Here is an 18,649-nt window from a genome sequence, read left to right on the forward strand (position 1 = left end):
AAACTGGGACAAATGTAGGACAAAATTTTCAGATGGTGGACACTTTTTTTAAAAAAGTGGAGGACACACGAAAAAATTTGCTGATTTTTTTAAAAAATGTTAATATAAATGCATGTTTCTGAGGCTTCTATAGACAATTGCCCCTGCGCGCGAGAGGCCAAAGGCCCCGGCAGCAATCAGTGGCAGTACCAGGCTGGGGCCGGTCCCAAGGCCTTGCCGGGCTGCATCCAGCCTGCGGGCCACAGGTTGCCTACCCCTGTTCTAGTGTATTTCTAGATTCAGTTTAAAGTGCTGGCTTTGCACTTTAGAATCCCAAACAGTTTGTTCTCTAGGACATTTGAAGGCACATCTTCATCCATACCTTGTTGTCCATACTCTGTCAATAATTGACAGTTTAGTTATGAGCCCATCTCTAAAAGTAATTAGATTCTGATGTTACCAACCCCACATGTGTGAGCCCCTGTTCCAGTTGGTCTCCACTGGATCTTACTGAAGAAGGCCATAAATTCATAACCTAGATTAAAAACGAATTAGGATCCTACTGCGGCCATTGCTTATATGTTGTTGTTTGGTTTTTATTGTTAATTTTGATGTTGCTTCTTTTATTGTTTTTATTCTAGTACATTCTGTTGTTTTATGTTTTGTTGTTAGAGCATCATGGGAAGTTTTAAGTTAAACAGCTTTTAAATACATGTTATATGCCTTCAAGTAATTTCCAACTCATATTGATGTAGCATGATGTAGTAGTTTGAGCGTTGGGCTATGACCCTGGAGACCAGGGTTAAAATCCCAGCTCAGCCATGTAAGCCCACTGGATGACCCTGGGCAAGACACACTCTCTCAGCCTCAGAAGACAGCAATGGCAAACCTGCTCTGAAGAAACTTGCCAAGAAAACCCTGTGATAGGTTTGCCTTAGCATCACAAGTTGGAAATTACTTGATGGCACACAACAAGGCAAACCTATCAGGGTTTTCTGGGACAGAAATTGTGTGACTCACCAAAAATTTCCCAGTGAGCTTCCATGGCCAATTGGGTAACAGAACCCTTAACAGAGCCTAAACAGACAAGCAGGATGCTCCCAGCTCAAAAGAATTTGCTTGTTATCACACTGTTTTTGCCAGCAGAAGCACATATTTCTTCAAGTAAAGGGATAAGATGTATGTATGTATGTACATTGCAAGCTGCTTATTTATTTGTTTACACCTCCACTCTTCAACTGAAATTAATCCCAGAGCAGTTTAGAAAAATTACCCCCTCCAACAAAGGACAATCCCTAGCTGCAAGATTACAGTCTAAAAGATCATGCACAAAGGAAGAAAGGAGCAAGGAAGTTGTTGTTGTGTGCTTTAAAGTCAGGATTTTCTTGGCAAGATTTGTTCAGAGGTTTCCCATTGCCTTCCCCTGAGGCTGAAAGCATGTGACTTTCCCAGGTCACTGAAATTGAACCCTGGCCTCCAGAGTCATACTCCGCATCTGCACTGCAGAAATAATCTGGTTTGACACTGCTTTAACTGCCATGGCTCAAGGCTCAACACTCAAACCACTATGCCACGGAGAGGTTTAAAAACACACAGACTGTGACGCTAGTTCTTCACGTTAAATGGTTCTTATAATTGCCATTTGGAATGAAATATCACAACTTTGCTTATGAAATGGCCTTACTTTCCATCTCCCTTGGCTGCAGCTTGATGGAATGACTGTTTCCAGTAACGTTTTTTTTAGCAAAGTGAAGGAGGAGATGGGTGTTCCTTGGGATGTGCCATGCTCTTTATACTTGTTATGGCTGTGAGAGTGTTGGGCAACAGCACCCAATACACTGAAGGATAAGAATATGTATTTTTGTTTCAATGTATACACCTTCACCTTTCAAAGATCTAATCACTAAAGTGTTTAGATGTATTGTGGGTTATGCATACACACACGCACACTCCCCCTGGAATTAAAAATCTTCATGTTGAATCCAACAAATGGCCATTAATTTAATAATAATGGCGGGTTACAGACCGCCCATTTGGGGCGGTCTGTACCCGCCCCTTTCCCCGGTGTATTGGGGCCTCAGCTGCTAGAACGGCAGCCGCTGAGGCCCCGATCCGCCGCTTTTCAGGCTGCGGGGAAGCGGCAAAACGCCGCTTCCCCGCAGCCTGAAAAGGGGTGTCCTTGGGGCTTCAAGCCCCAAGGACACCCCGTGGCGGCAGGGAGAAGGAGAAAGGGGCCGCTTGGCCCCTTTCTCCCTTGCTTCGCTGGGCACAGCCGTCTGAAGGCTGCGCCCAGTGACGCAAAGCGGCGCCGCAAACCAGGAAGGAGCTCCGAAACGGAGCTCCTTCCTGGTCCACACAAAGGGCGCACTGGCGCGGAGCGAGGACATCACGTCTGTGCCGCCCCGTATAGAGGCGGTGCGGCCGTGACGTCCTCATGGCAGCCACCGTCTGGAACGGCCGCCGTCATTTTTTATGCGCAGAGCGTGTTTTAGGGTTAGGGAGGTGCGGAAGCACCGCACCTCCTTAACCCTAGTACGCGCTTTGCGCGTACTTTAATGGCGGTATGTAACCTGCCGATATTTGCCAAGTACTTCCTTTATCTTGTAATCTTGATTTGGTTCTTTGAAGAAAAAGGCAAAGGGAGCTGCAGAATATGTTTCTAACTATTTGCTAGTTATGTGGGAAATCTGTCATGAAATTGTAAGCATGGATGTGGAGTTCTTATTTACCAGTGTCAACTGACATCTACTTACTCATGGAAAATTCTACTGTGCTATCTTCCTCCTTATGCCACTTTCCTAGTACAACTGATGTTGTGAAATGAAGTAGGAGGATAAATCTCAGTCATGAAAGTAACAAGTTGGTTTCACATCTTGAAGGTATTACTTGTTAGCTGTGGATTAGATGCGACGAACTGAGTTGTTTCTAACTATATTCTGGCAGAACAGCCGGAGAATCATCCATGCAGAGATAGAGGAAGTATTTGGTATATGCTGTTTCTACTCTGTTGGTAGTGTAAAAATGGGGGATTTCATTTCTTCTTGAAATGAAATCTGTTTAGCGAATGGCTAGATGATGATCTAATTTCCCAAGCAGAATTGGGTTTAAAGCTGTTGGTATTAAAAGAGATATTGCTGGTGCTATGATCCCAAAAGTAAGAAAATTTGGTCAGCAGAACTAACACAAATCTTGGGCCTATTGAAACTGCTGCTTGTTCTTTAACTTCCGCATTAAATAAATACAGTACTACACCACATTTTTATTAGCCACCCTGCTCCCTCTATAGTGTATCACTAGTAGTTAAGAACTGCAGTGAATGAAAGATTTGGTAGTGTCAACGTCTACAAACCCCAGGTTTGCAATGTGGTCATATGCAGTATCAAATGGTCTTTACCAGTACTGTACAATGGATTCCTTCTCTTCTTATCCAAGCCTACTGTCAAAATGGCAGTTGAGTTCAACAAAGCTATAGTCGTGTTACCCCATTTGTAAACCTCTACTCTGAAAAGTAAAAAGTCACACTTCTTATAGTTTTGAAACAATGATGGTTACATTACTTTGTAGTAGCTCATAATATCAGAGAATGGGGAAAACTTCCTGATGAAAGCAGCTGCAGTCTTCCTGCCTTGGATTTGTAAAAATAATGTAGGCGAGATGGCTTGCATGCATGCATGCATGCATGCATGGCCCTGATCTTCAGAAGGACATTTTGCTAGTGGTAAGAATGATAACATTTTATGCATTTATCTAAAGGCTTAATGGTCACCCAGCGGAGGATCAAAGGGAGTTAATATTCTCTCTAAGGACAGCTGGCTGATAAAACCAGTGATCTGGAATGCATGAAACTGCCACTTAATACTGTTGGATGCAAAATGCTGGAAACTTTAACAGATTTTTATTATGCTAGTTTTCTTGCAGTTCATTCTTCTATCCTGTTGTTATTTACTATTCTTGAGTTGACCTCGGCTTATGACAACTCAGTGGATGAGACATCTCCAAGATCCCCTGTCATTCATTGCTCTGCTCAGGTCCTGCAGACTGAGGCCCATGGACTCTCTGGTTGTCTATCCATCTGGCATGTAGACTCCTTCTCTTTCTGCACCTTCTACCTTTCCTACCATTATTTCCTTTTCTAATGAGTCATGCCTTCTCATGATTTAATCAAAATACAGTAGCCTCAGTTTAGTCATCCTGGCTTCCAGGAGGGAGTTCTGACTTGAAATGTTCAAGGGCCTATTTCTTTTTCTTCTTTGCCATCCACAGTATACAAAACACTCTTCTCCAGAACCACATCTCAAAGGAGTTTATATTCTTTCTGTCTGAGTTCTTCACTGTCCAGCTCTCACATTCCTACATGGTGATAGGATGTTTCAAAGGAATCTTGCTGAAACTTCTTTTGTATGACTTCACTTTGAATTTACTCAAATATATATACAGGGCACCCTTTCCTGACATGGGGGATCCGTTCTGAACCACCACCTTACATTATATGTAAGGAAAAAACGCATATGCTACAGCGCCGAGGCTTCTTCTGGTGCAGGCTTCTAGCATATGTTGGAAGCCGCACATGGCGCGCCAACATATAATGTGGGCACACTGTATTTATCTGGCTATATGCATCTAAGAAAATGTATCTGGTGAAGAATAATGTTTCTTCTGGTGCATTCTATGCAAGAGAAGGACTCTACAAATTTAAATGACTTAGTTAGGTTATTGGGAAAAGACCTACCTAATGCATGTATGTATGTATGTGCCTTCACAGGGGAACTGGCTGCCTAATGCATGTGTTCGTATATGACTTCAAATAGCCTGACTTATGTTGACTCCATGAATTTCATATGGCTTTCTTAGGCAAAGAATACTCAGAAGTGGTTTTGCTAGTTTCTTCCTCTGACGTTTAGACCATGGAACCTTATATTATTTTATGGTTTCCCATCCAAGTACTAACTAGGGTGGATCATGCTTAGCTTCCAAGATCATATGGCATCTGGTGCCTGATCTTGGAATTGGTCAATCTAGCTCAGTTGTTTGAGCTTTGTAGTGATGGTGGCTCTCTAAAGTTTCAGGCGGGCTTCCTTCCTAGTCTTGGCTCAGTAAATGAAGCTATGGTATTTTCCTTCATGGTCTTCCATCCAAGCGCTAACCAAGCCTGATCTTGATTAGCTTCTGAAATGGGGCAAGGTACGTATGTTCAAGATAGCATGGTGTAAAGATCCAAATGTTATTAGCTTACTTGCTAATTAGCTTACTTGCTGTTCACCGCTATGATCTTTGGAATAGCGGTATATAAATAAAAAAAAAAACAAATTATTATTACTAATTCCATCTGTTTCAGAAAAGCAAATATTAGATAATGAAACATACTATTAAAAAGCAAAGCATCATTAGAAATATAAACAACATTAGTCCACTGAGTTTAAGATTGCCATAAATTGGAAATGATTTGGAGGCACACAGCAACAACAAATTTACACATATCAGAATCCTGGCAATTTTTATTATCCTGCCCACCATCAGAACATATCTGAATTAAAAAGAAGTAAAATTATCAAAATTCATATTAAACCTTAGATATATTGGTTAAAAACACAGCTGATGTGGGATTGCAACAGTTGTCTATTACAGGATTATTCTTAGTGTCTTTTTTTAAAAAAAATTAAATTAAAAATGGTGTGTTAACTTGGATGTGTCCATTTGTCTCTACTGCAGGTCCAAAAGCCAGGACCGAGTGTCCATTTTGACACACAACTCTTAATTTATCGATGTCTTCAACTAAATAAGACAGATAATAATGCAAGTAAAGTTTTGTTTGTTTTGTAGCCTCTGCAGGGGATTTGGGGAGGGAACAGCTGTGAGGGAAAGATATTAATGAGCTGGGGAACATAATTTAGGCGGAGAGACAGGTATCACCCCCCACCATCACAAGCTCACCACAAGCCATGTTACATGAACCATTGGTGATCCCTCCCCCCCAGCAGAGACTAAGATAGGTTAGACCTGTGCTCTGCAAAGTTGGCAACCTGACCCGGGTGCAAGCTTCAGAACTACTACTGCAGTGGGTTCCAGTATACCTGTGCCTGTCCCACAACTTGCCCTATTGTTGATAGTGCACCATAAAAGGTAGCTCATATCTGTCCTTTTATGTCCAGCCAGGGTTTGGATATATCAATGGGACTTATTCCTTTGTAGATGCACTTCCTGTCTTCACAGTTGGGAAGGCTAGGTGCATTAGGAAGTGGCCCTTTCCCAGGCTCCTTTGCAGGTCAAATTATCAATCTCCACAGGCTAAATTAAACTGGTGCTCAAAAGCTGCAAAAGGCATGTTTCAGTTTGTATAGGTGGATTTTTCTGGTTTCTACTAATTTTCCCCAGGGCAGAAGCAAGAACTGTCCACATACAATAGAATAACTCATTACTGTATATTATTATATCTGTTATTGGATTGCCAAGTGTCATACCTCCCTTCTTCTCCTCAAACAGCCAAAAGATAATAATCAACAGGAAGTCCTGCTTTTTCTGACTCCAATCTTATTTTATGTACGGCAAATCTGACAAGTTTTAAAGCATATAGAATGTTGAGGATTGCCAAAGCCAATGTGATCCCATTCCGACAGTGTGTAGTGAGAAGTGAGCAACATGTGACCAGGAATAGTTTATTACAACCGTATCTTGTAGTCCAAGTCCATTGTTTAATATTGTAGGTCACCAGTAGAGTTGAGGCTGGTTTGGTTTTTCAGCTAAAAATTTACCATTTGAAACACATCACACATTACAGCAATATTAATTCAGTATTGTATTATAAGGCTTATTACCATTCTACTCTTCCAAGAGCAAGTTCAAACTAGAGGAACAAGCAGTGGGTCTCCTTTTCATAAATTCCTTGGGCCTTGTAGGAGACAGAAACAGCCCCCAATGAGGTGAAAATTGGTGGCTGTGGAAGTCAAGTATCTGACTATGACAGTTGCTTTGAATCTGTGTTTGCTTCCTTCTTCATTTTGTATTTTATTTTCCTTTTCCCTTGAAAGAGGAAAAACATTTTGTTTCAACAGAATTCTGCTACTGATGGCATGGCTACCTCTGTTGAAAATCAAAGAGGCTGTACCCATTGTCCTTGGCCTTTACTTGAAGTAATGGCCAACTCTTCTTCTTTCCCTCTTACCTCTTGTCTTTGTTCCTGGTTTTCCATACACACCATCCTTTTCTAATGCTGTAGAGGGCTTCAGAGTAAAGATTTGGGAGTAAAAGGAAGAATAAAAATAATGCCCGTAAGTACAATTAGTTTTATTCTGCTTTTTTCCTTACTGAAAGTGGAATAAAAAGGCTCTGCATAGATAAAGCAGGGAAAGATGGGTTATTAATGAGAGGCCAAAGAAGTTCTGTTTTGCAAACAAAATATCAGGGCTGGCTCAACAAGGCATCATTGGAATGCAACTGAATTTTGTCGCCATCAGTTGTAAGCACAAGAATAGGGTGTGCCACAGCTGTTCCTAGTCCAGACACCTTTATCCTTTCTTGCCAGTGTGCACATATCCTGGAAAATGTGCAGATTTGTGTGGAAAGGGTTGAAAGAGTTCCTGTTGTGCTGACTGGCTTTTCAGTTGATTTGTGTATTAAAGTTAAGTCTTCTAACATTCAATACTTTGGCATGTAGTGTTAGCTCACTTTTGACACCGGCATTAATACCATATGAGATCATTTTAAAACATGTACAAAATTTGACCAAAACTAATTATTTTAAATAATTATTTAATTTTTCTGGGGTGTATGTGTTAAATATCTGCTTAACTTAGGCCAGATTGTAGATCTTGTTGGCAATGCTAGAAAACTTTACATTACAGCGTGCCCACGTTTTATGTGGGTGCGCCATATGCAGCTTTCAGCATACACTGAAAGCCGCACCAGAAGAGCCCGTTGCACGCCCTGGAAGAACTAATGAGGCATATGCCCATGATGTGGGTGCGCCGCCACCACGAACATGAGCCCCATTACTTCCTATGGGGCTTCAGCATACGCTGATTTCCCCTTACACGGAGGGATCTGGAACAGATCCCCGCATAAGGAGAGGGCGCACTGTATTTAAATCAGAAGTAAGAAACCTTGTCTGTCAACTAGGCATGATGTAACCCAACAAAATCCTGGAGGACCACATGTTCCTAACCTGAAACACATTATTTCTACAGTATTATTCAATGAAAAGTAGTAATGCTGTAACAAATTGAAATGGTAAATTTTTCAGCTTCTATTTGTCATAGCATTACCGCTTTGAATTCAATGACCAATGTTTTTTTTATGTAGCATTACAATACAATTTGTATTCTTCATGATAATGATATCACTAAGTTGCAAATACAGTGTTCTGATAAGTTCGTATATGAATGACCTGTGTAGTACTTAGAGATTCTTCATACACTTTTTGGTGCCAAAAATGACAGAATCTACAAGTCACTGTAAGATAAGTTTTAACAGTAGAGTCAGCAGATGAATTTGGAAAGGATTTGAGAATCATAAAATGCCTAATAATTACCTGATTGAATAAAGAAGCTTGTATTTCACAACATAAGGGCAGCAGTGGAGTTATTAAATAAAAGCTTTGGAATTTTTACCAAATGTAGACTGACATCTAAGCACTCTGACAAGGCCTTGGCTGACATGTCATAGATGACAGTAAAGGCATTGCCATATCAAGGGAGTTACTGGTGCTCTTTTGAAGGCCTGTAGCAGTGAGCTGGCATCTTCACCCAAAATAATTTGGTTATGTTCATTGTGTACAGAGTTATTGTTATGTTCTCATCTTGGGCCCATTCACACTATGCAGTTATAGTGCTATATTCCACTTTCACTGTCGTAGAATCATAGAATTGGAAGAGACGTCAAAAACCATCATTTCCAACTCCTTTCCAATATGATGTCATTTCAGCATCTTACAGTATTCTGGGGCTTGTAGTTTTCAGAGACATTTGAACAGCCTGGCTGAGATGTCTTTCCCTAAACTGAAAATCCCAGGGTTTCATAGGTTGTTGCCATGATAGTGAAAGTAGAATATAGCGCTACAATTATGTAGTGTGAATGGGCCCCTTGTAGAGAATGGATACAAAACATAAAATATTAAAGAGCTACAATACAACTTTCTATTGATTTAAAGTGAGTGACAACATACTGTGCCTACCAAGTTATTTCAAACAGTGCTTCTTAATGTATCTGATTTGGGTGACTGTCAGTTTTTTTGCTTGGATACCACAGTTTTTTTCCTGTAAACTCTTCCAGGGAGTGGCATCTGATGGCTCAGGTACAAGCAGTGGTCCAAAGACTTTGAGTAGCACCAATTTAAAGGATCTTTCATGTGCTGTGAATTATATTATCTATATTCTGGTACATTAAAACTTAACTAGATAACTGTTACTGCTGATTATTCATATAATAGTATGCTTTCTGCTTTTTGCACTCCTACTTTACAAAATACTTTATCAAAGGTGCTTTAAGTGTATAGTATTCTAAGGGTTCAGAGTGGATAACAAGGAGCTGATTACAAAAAATCTGTTCAAAATATATAAAACAGAACTATCCTAAAACTTCCCATATTATTATGGTCCTAATAGTAACCAAGTGTAAATTTGGGGGGGGGGGGGGAGCTTCAAATATATATTCTACATAACAAAAGTGCAGAAACCTTGTCTTGCTTTTCACCTGGCTTTCTTGCCCTTTCCTGAAAGTGGCCTTAAAGCCTGGGAAATGTACTGCAACTATTTTAAATCTCCAGAGAGGAGGAATTACATACAGTACTAAAGGCAAGCATCTCTCTGACTTCATGCACCAGGTTTCACACAACGTTTTGTGACTCTGTTGAACTCTACACTTTTAAAAAAGAAGTCTGAAATCTTTTTTTAAAAAAATGAAAAGAGAAGGGTAAACTTTACAGTGTGTGATAAATATCTATTCCGTGAGTCCAGACATGGGAGTGGTGAGCCTTCTAGCCTGGCATGTGACAGGCGAGAACAGCTGCTGATTTAAGAGAAGCACAAAAAAGATTACTGAACTTTTCAAGTAGAGGTATAGCAGAGTTAAATTTAGACTACTTTTTTCATATCATCTCTATTCCTTTGGAACTTGCTGTACTCCATTGCTTAGAAGAAGACAGACAGTTTTTGAGAAATAATCTTTCACTGGTATGAAACTGAGAAGAGCAGTAATGCTTAGCAGGAAAACTCCTCTTTGAATAAGCAGCACATTCCTTCGGGACTGCAACAGACTCCCTTTCCTGGAAAAGTTTCTTTTGTGGGCTTCAACTCCCAGAAAGTCCCAACTGTGTTGGTTGAGGAGGGTGGTGGTGGTTTGGGAGTTGTAGTCTACAAAAGAAACTTGGAGCATGAGGCTTGAGCCATACTGTGTACCCCAGAGCATCAAGTGTTACTTCAGTCTTGTGACTGCTGGCCACATCTCCTGGTCATTTTCTCATGAGATTATGGTTGCCTCATCTTCAGTCCAAAAGTAAAGCCTTTCATGGCTGCTTCCCAGCCAGGTACTCCATCATCAATACCCGAATCCTTTCCAGATTTGCATGTAAAGATTAGCATTATTAACATATGCAGATTTTATTTCTGAGGAGTCAGTTCCTTAGCTCTTACCTGCCTAGTAGTGTCCTGATTGGGAAGATACTCTTGAGTTCCTTTCAGAAGAGAATAAGATCATGAGAGAAGATCCACAAATACTGACTAGTTTACTATTGAATGAGCACAGGAACATTTTATCTATAAAAGTGAACAGAGCCTCATCAGCTGATGTCAACATGGAAGCAGGAGAGATTGTCATTGAGATAATATATTAAAAATGTAGGGGAATTCAAGTTTCCTAAGGCTTCAGCCCTTGGTAAGGAAACAAAAATATCAAAGCCAAGCCTGTGAGGCCCTAGCTTGTAAATCAGCAGAGCAACAGAACGGGTCTTTTGTCTTAAGATGCTTCTATAAGAACTGAGGCTGACACAAATAGCTTGTAGTTTAAAAAACAAAACTTTACTAATGGCTTAAATCTACATATCCATGGAAGCTACATCCTAACCTATCTAGTGAATAGTTCAGGTAAAAGAAGAAGTTTGTATCTCACCATCTTTCGGAAGGAAAGTTGAGAGGTGATGGAGAGACCGAAGGGAAAGCAGGAGAGATCTATTGTGGTGAGAACTTCCTAAGGAAGTTACTTAGATCACATGATCTGTTTACCAACTTACAAAGGTATTTATTGCCCCTGTAATTTAGCAGGACCAACTGGCATGCAAATAGAGACAGAAGACAGTAGAGATGCATGCAGGAAAATCCTATCTATGTGAGGAGGGGGAGAGAGAATGCAATGATTTCCCAACAAAATAGAGCCCAGTCAAGGAGAAGTTTTAAAGATGAAGGCATGAAGCATAGCAGATGTTTCAAGAGTGGTATATATTCTCATCAGCCCATAGCTGTTAATAAGCAGGCAGTGGCATTCTGTACCAGACAGGTGTTCAAAGACAATCTCACATAGATCATGTACAATACGTAGTCTGGAGGTCATCAGAATATGAATGTGGCTAGGTCTGAGTAACAATGAAAAAATCAGCAATATCCCCCCCCCCCATGTTTTTCTAAACTAATATGCCTGCAAACCTGTGCATTGAAGCATGAGTGTATAAAATGTGAGTATGACATCTAGAATTGAAGCAGCTGCTCTTAGTGTGTCCAAATGCAATTTTGTTATCTTTCTCCTTTAAATTACAGAATAGCATGCCAGTTCCCAAATTATTTTTGAAAGTTTGTTTCTCAAAATATTTTCTGGGAGTTATATGGAGAGCTGATATTCTAGAAGCTCCAAGTCCAAAGCTTAATTGGGAAAGTAGAACTAGAAATTGAATTCTTGGGCTGAGGCCAATGCATAGCATAATGGCAGACTAGTATTCCTAGAAACTGCAAGCCATGTGCCCCAGATATGCCTTGTCAATTCTGTGCAGAGGTGTGGGTTTTTGTTTTTTCCAACCAGCATTGCTTCTGGCTGTCTTAACTGAGAGATGCTGGGAATTGTAATCCAAAAACAATTCTTCAAGACCTGGTATGGTTCACCTCAAGAATTTATGTCAAGAATCTCATTTAATAGACAGCCATTTTGTTTAAAAATACATACAATCATTTGCTAGATTCTTAATAATTTACGGTTTACGTTACCTCTTGAGTGGATCCTTTCAGGCCTGACCTCACATGTATAGAGCAGTAGAATGTTTAGGCAATCCCTTAGATTTTTCATGGATTCAAGAAACAGCCCAGGCCTGACTCTTCTAAGGAAAGTGATGTAATCAATAGCTGTTTTATCTTTAAAAATCCAAACTATTTTAGGATTGTGTTTTGCTACCAGATTATCAAAAGGCTATCAGACAGGGATAAATGGAATATGAAACAAAATTCTGCAATGTGGAGTGTTCAGAATTCCAGTTACTGAGGCATGCCCTTTCCCAGGATGGTCTATCCTGGTCACCATCCCATTCCAGCAAGTTACTGAAGCCATTGAGCATGCTCAGTTCTTACAGAGCTGTTTGTGGTCTATTTCCCCAAATGATTAACTATTATCAGGCTTTAAAACTAAATGATACAGGGTAAAAAAATCACAGTGTAGGGTTTGGGTTTAAGTTGTGTGTTCATTTTGAGGAATTCCAATAAGTATCCTTTTGTTATAGTTTTCTGACCAACTATGCATTCACCTTATGGTATTGCCATCTGGCCTTCATTAAATAGTTTGCTAACTAAAATATCTTTTGGAGGAGGTGTCAAATTAAGATAAATTCTGCCCTCCATTCTCACAATTCACTAAGTAAGTAGCTAATCAGAGAAATAAATTAGTTTGTCTGGTGAGTAATTGGAATACTTGAATCCCAACCAGTTTCCATGAAAATTAGTTTAATTCCGTAGCAATAGCAGAAGGGAAGATTCTCGACTAAAGGCATAATAGCAGTGATTCAGGATTATGAGTTGGTATATTTGAAATTCATTTAACATGTGAGATTTTTCAGGATCATCAGCTAGTATGCTTTGGATTAAATTCAGATTAGGAATAAGTATAAAGGAAATATACAGGGCTTAGAAAATGTCACCTCTTGAAACCTTTTTACTTGCATACTTACTTTCTTTGCTAGGGAAAGTTGGGCAAGACCAGTAGAACAATTGTCTGGCTCCAGTCTTTGGTTATGTTTGCCAGCAGGGTTTGACTAATGTTGCAATGGTGGCATTCACCGCTCCAACAGCAGTAAAAGTTGGCGGTGGTACAAATGGTTGGAACTGCCTTGTGTGTCTGTACCAGTACATATTGTGACACAGGTCTAAGTCTCACACAGGAGATTAACTGGGCTATACCATGTCACATAGCTGCTGGGCTTCATAGTTCATGTTATTTAATTTTTAAAAACAATGAAAGGTTTACAAAGCTTTGAATCTAGTGTTTTTTATACCTGTATGTTTCTAGAACACCTGAGAACAGCATATTGCATATCTGGACATTCTCCCTGGTGTTCTAGAGCCTGGATGTACTGTACATATTCACACGATATGTTGGCCCACATACTTAAATTGTGTTGACAGGAGAACAAAGTCATTGCAGATTAGGGGAGGTGTGTCTTAAATTGGCTCTTAGCCTAATATGAACATTTGTAATAACACCTGAATTCTGGCTGTTAATGAGCAGGCATGACAGCAGATGCTGTGGTAGCTTGTTTCATTGACATTTGCTTTTATTGCCTTGTTGAACACTTTTGGAAGCATGACCTGTAGTGTACTGATTTTTTTTTAAAAGGGACAATGAATCAAATTGAAATGTTAGTGGTTTTGGAGCAGTCATTTAATGACCACAGTGCTTTTCAGTTAATTCTTGTATTCTAGTTCAAAGTGGTTTCTGTTTGTTAACTGCTGTGCATTTACTTCTATGGAGTAGGCCTCCTTGAGTGGTTAATCAGCAGCTGTCTGAAGCTTATTATTTTTTCCCCTTGCAGTGCTACTACTGATGTCACTTCCCCCTTGGCAAACGCTACGGGCGGCTCTGCTGCTTCTGAGATTGGTCACAGGGAGGGGGAAAAAAGCGAGAGACAGAGAGGAGTGAGTGCATGCCATGTCCTGGGACCCTGTTTACTCAACATTCCCAGCCAAGAAAGCCTTGGTTTAAATAGGATTGCGGATGCAGCCCGTCCATCTCAAATGAGGAAATGATTACTGTGGGATTTTAGAAATTCCTTTGTTGAAACCCTTAACGTGGATTATGAGAATGCAGAATGCCTTTCCTTTTGGGGCTACGACAGGTAACTTGTTCTTGGCTTGTCTGTTATGAATGGTTAGTGTGAAGAATGTGAGTTTTTGGTGGTTTTTAAAACAAGAACTTTGCTTGCCTTGTCAAGTTAATCACCCCAGCAAAAGGTACTCAGACCTTGCTTTCCCCCCCCCCTTACTTCCCCTGCCTATTGTGTGGGTTTTCCCCCTGCCCATTGTGTGTGCTAAAAGAAAGATCTTTCTTTTATTTGACATTGATTTTTTTTTTAATGCAAATCATCATGGAAATGCAATTTTTCTTCACTTTGTATTTTGTAGCTTTAAGTTTAGGATGTTTTATATGAAAATTCATGCATTAAAATTCTCACATTTCTTCTGATAAGGCTGGTTTCTGTTATTGTTTGTGCATTGACATCATTTTGCTTTAGAGCCAAAAAAAAAAAAAAAAAAAGGAAAACTAACAATCTGGAGTTCAAAGCTGTCAAAACTGGGAAGTTCATAAATTTATAAAACACAGCTCCCAATGTATGATGTTTTTCTGTAATCATGAAAGAAATTGATAATTTCACAACTGCTAATGTAATCTGAAATGAGGAACTGTAGTTACTGTTCCTTGGCAAAAGGCACCACTTGCGGTACAAACTCTAAAGTTTTCCTAACCTGGCAGTTGTTTGCACTTACCTTCTAGTTAGCTGTTTGTTTTTTTCTAGCAGCAAAATGCGATTATTTGCATGTATGATATAGCCTTTACAAACTACCTATACTACTAGGTAGAAAAGAAGCAGTTTGGGAGTGTTTTGAGTATTTTTAACTGGGAAGCTTATAAAATAATATTTTATTTTTAATTTATTGCTAGTCAAGTATTGCATCTTTTATTTTCAGAAAAATAATTTGTAGAAATGAACTGGCTATCCTCCGTTTATAGTTGTTTGATAATTTTTTAAAAATAAATCTGTTTTGTCTTATATAAAGCTGTTTTTAAAGTGATGTAAGAACTACCTCTCGTACAATGACCTTTTGCAGTTGAGTGCAATACTTACTTGCAGCAGGCAAAGTAAACTTAATTCAGGTTATCTGTAAAATTCTAAATAAAAGTAGGATTACAGTGTGGTCCTTGTTTTAGCAGAGAAAAAGAAAATTGTGTGCTGGCAATTTAAATGCAACAGTAGCATCAGAAAAGTTTTGTTTGATGTGTTTAGTTGCTCCGGGAATGTTGAAATTTTATCAGAATTCTTCTGGACCATTTTACACTGAAATTACATCATCAGTAGATAGCTACGTGACTTAAGGAATGTTTCAATCCATGCATATCTCCTTTAAGGAAATTTGGGTACCTTCGGACCTTCAGTTGTATTTGTTGCTGTTAAGATCTTGTTTACTGACAAGAGAAGTCTCAGAGGAGATAATCCAGTCTGAAAACTGTTTGCTTACTAATCATTGTTTAGGTGTTTTTTGTTCTGAGCTCCTTATTGCTTAATGTTTACCCCGTCTGTTGTTTACAGGGTCCAGTCAGTTCCTTTTCCAGAAGCCAACTAGGTTTGTCATTTTTCTTAGCAGAAATCTGCATGTGTTAAATATATGAAATAGCTTTTTTGAACTAGAGAATAAAGCAGTTAGATAGTTGGCTGGTTAGTCAAGACTTCAATATTCAAGCCCCATTGCCTATCACAGTCACATACTTTGTACATAAAACTTTGAAATATCGTTTGGGGATCTTAAAACACCTTTTTTTACTAGAAGATTTTCCAAAATTGAAGTTCAGATGAATTGTTCACATTTTCTGGTCTGACAACAGGGCACCACAAGTACCAGTAGTTGCTGTGTTCATTACTGTCCACTTGAAGGGATGGCTGTTTCTCTCCAGTATAAACAGCTCTTTCCTATGTAAATATGATAAGTATTTTACTCTGTGTGAGCTGCTGGTTTTGGACTAACATATTATATTTGCTGATTTCCTAGGTTAAATTGCATGACTATAGAAGCATAAATGATAAAACTTAGTCATATTGAAATATGATTTGGGTAAATACCCAGAAGAAGTAGTTTGCAACATTAATCTCAGCCTTCTTACTGATTTAACTATAAGCAAGTACTGTACATTAAAGTTGCAGATGGGTATTTTGACCTTTGAGAATGAGCTACATGACTTAAAAATTGTCAGAAACATAATAATGTCTTACACAGCAACTCTGTGGGAGAGAGTAAAGTGATGGAAGGGAAGAGCCACCCCTGTTTAATCTCTGCCAGTTTATTCCAGCTAGGGTGACAGGTATATAAATGTGTGTATGTGTGTAAGAGAGGGGTTTTGTTTTTTTTTTTAAGTTCTTCCCCTCATTAACTGTAACTCTTGAAGCTTGTCCTAGTTAACGGGCCCTCTCAAAGAAACAAAGGGCTTTGGATGCTATGGGTCCAAAGCTGATTCAGGACTCCTCCAGAATGAGCTGTTTTGGGATGCACTACCAATGAAGAATCTGCTTGCAGTACAACTACAGAGCATTCCACAGGCTATCATATGCCTTGAGTGGATGTGCTACCTCATTGGTAGAGGGGCAGTTCTGTCTTTTCTTAACCCCAATTCAATGGCTACATGAGGGGTTTAGGATTGTACTTCCTAACACATAACTTAAATATGTTGTACATGTTGATGCACAAGGGGTTGTAATATTATCTGCAAAAGTATCTGTACCAGATGTAAAAACTTGTAAAATTTAACTAAACAAGGTAAGTAATGTGGCTCAAACTGATAGCTGCTTTGAATTTTACAGTAAATCTAACTGAAACAGGGGAACAAACTATGATTTTTCATTGGACTGGGACTCTGGAGACCAGAGTTCGAATCCCTATCAGCCATGAAAACCCACTGGCTGACCTTGAGCAAGTCACATTCTCTCAGGCTGAGAGAATGGCAATGGCAAACCACCTCTGCAGAAACATGCCAAGAAAACCCTGATAGGGTCCACCATAAGTTGGAAATGACTTGAAGGCACACAACACACAAAGTAATATTTAGGTGTACCTTAGGGTATATTTATAACTATACTTAAAGTATGATAAAACTTTGTTGTGGCTAAATCCAATTTGCGACAGCCAGCTTGGCATAATAGTTTGAATGTTGGACTATGACTTTGGAGGCCACAATTAGATTCCAGGCATGAAACCCACTGGGTGACCTTGGGCAAGTCACATGCTCTCAGCCTCAGAGGAAGGCCATCTCTGAACAAATCTTGCTAAAAAAACCCAAAACTACTATAGGTTCACTTTAGGCTTGCCATAAGTCAGAAATGGCTCGAAGGCACCAAATGACAACAGCAACAGCAAAAAATAACAGCATCTGAGGAAGTAGACTGAAGTCTATGAAAGCTCATGCTGCCTTCTTTCTTTCATTTAGTCTCAAAGGTGCTACAAGATCTTTATACATTCTGATTCTGTAGACTAACATGGCTATATCTTTGGATTCTAGCAAAAAAATTGGTTTGTCATAACTGTCTGCAAGAACAAATTGGTGATTTTTTGTTATGTTGCTGTGTCAAAGATATATCGGCCTCCTCTTTTTTATTCATTCACTTCAATAAGTCGAAGATCGGGAGTGTAGACTGTGTGATATTTTAAAGGGAAGAAAGAAAATGAAAGATCCTGATGATGTTTCTGAATGTCCATAGGTAGGATGTTATGGCAGAGGGCAGCAATTGTAGTGGGCTGGGGGCTGATTTTTATCCTTGTGATGAGCTGTTTTCCCAAATTTCAATTAGAAGTCTGCTCCTAAAATGACTGGAATTATACTTCCAGTTTATACATCCCATATCTGTCATCCAGTTTTTAACCCAAACCCATGTTTTCAGTGGGTTTTAAAGGTGGGCTTCAGGGATGTTCCGAGGGCATGTACTGCTGCAGGTAGCATTTTTAAAAATGATCTTGGGCACTCCTCCCCCATTAAATTTGAACAGGGTACTGGGCACCTTGAGAGGTTCAAATGCCGTGGAGGGCCAAGAACTTGGGAAACCCCACCTGTCTTTTAAGAATAACCAAGTGCCTCCATACCCTTTCAAATTGGAGTTTTAAATCAGTGAAGAAGATCTGTGTGTGAAGAATGTGGCCATATTTAGTGGAGTGTCATTGCTAGTGACATGAGATCTGTGAAACCACTTAGATATTTGGATCTTCCACAAGTTATAATTTGATTCCTGCATCATTACTTATAGCACTGGTTTTTGGAGGCAAAATGTTTTTAAAAAAATTACACTTGTTATTTGAGGTGCATCTCCACCTCAGCAATGGTCCTTTATCAGAGTAGTGTGATTAGAATATTAGACTGGTAAAGTAGCATTTGCAAGTTACTTAGCTTTGCTCAGTATTCAGAATTCCTTGAGTGTGTGTCATCATGCCGGTTCCTCAAAAGGAATATGAAGTAG

At 39.4% G+C, this 18,649-nt stretch overlaps 1 protein-coding gene across 2 annotated transcripts in view; it reads left to right on the plus strand.

Moving 5' to 3' along the window:
- Positions 1 to 18,649, plus strand: part of WBP1L (WW domain binding protein 1 like) — a 64,459-nt gene that overhangs the window by 15,938 nt on the left and 29,872 nt on the right. The window contains exon 1 of one of the 2 annotated variants that reach the window (XM_089509771.1): positions 14,036 to 14,272. The exons of the other annotated variant lie outside the window; for it this stretch is intronic. Within the exon in view, the coding sequence (XP_089365897.1) occupies positions 14,246 to 14,272 (27 nt within the window). The 5' untranslated portion in view covers positions 14,036 to 14,245. Of the gene's footprint in view, positions 1 to 14,035; positions 14,273 to 18,649 lie in introns of those variants that run through there. 2 annotated transcript variants of the gene reach the window in all.

Source organism: Sceloporus occidentalis, unplaced genomic scaffold (assembly GCF_023333645.1).
Source record: "Sceloporus occidentalis isolate IW3139 unplaced genomic scaffold, rSceOcc1.0.p SCAF_2, whole genome shotgun sequence".
NCBI classification, from domain to species: Eukaryota; Metazoa; Chordata; class Lepidosauria; order Squamata; family Phrynosomatidae; genus Sceloporus; species Sceloporus occidentalis.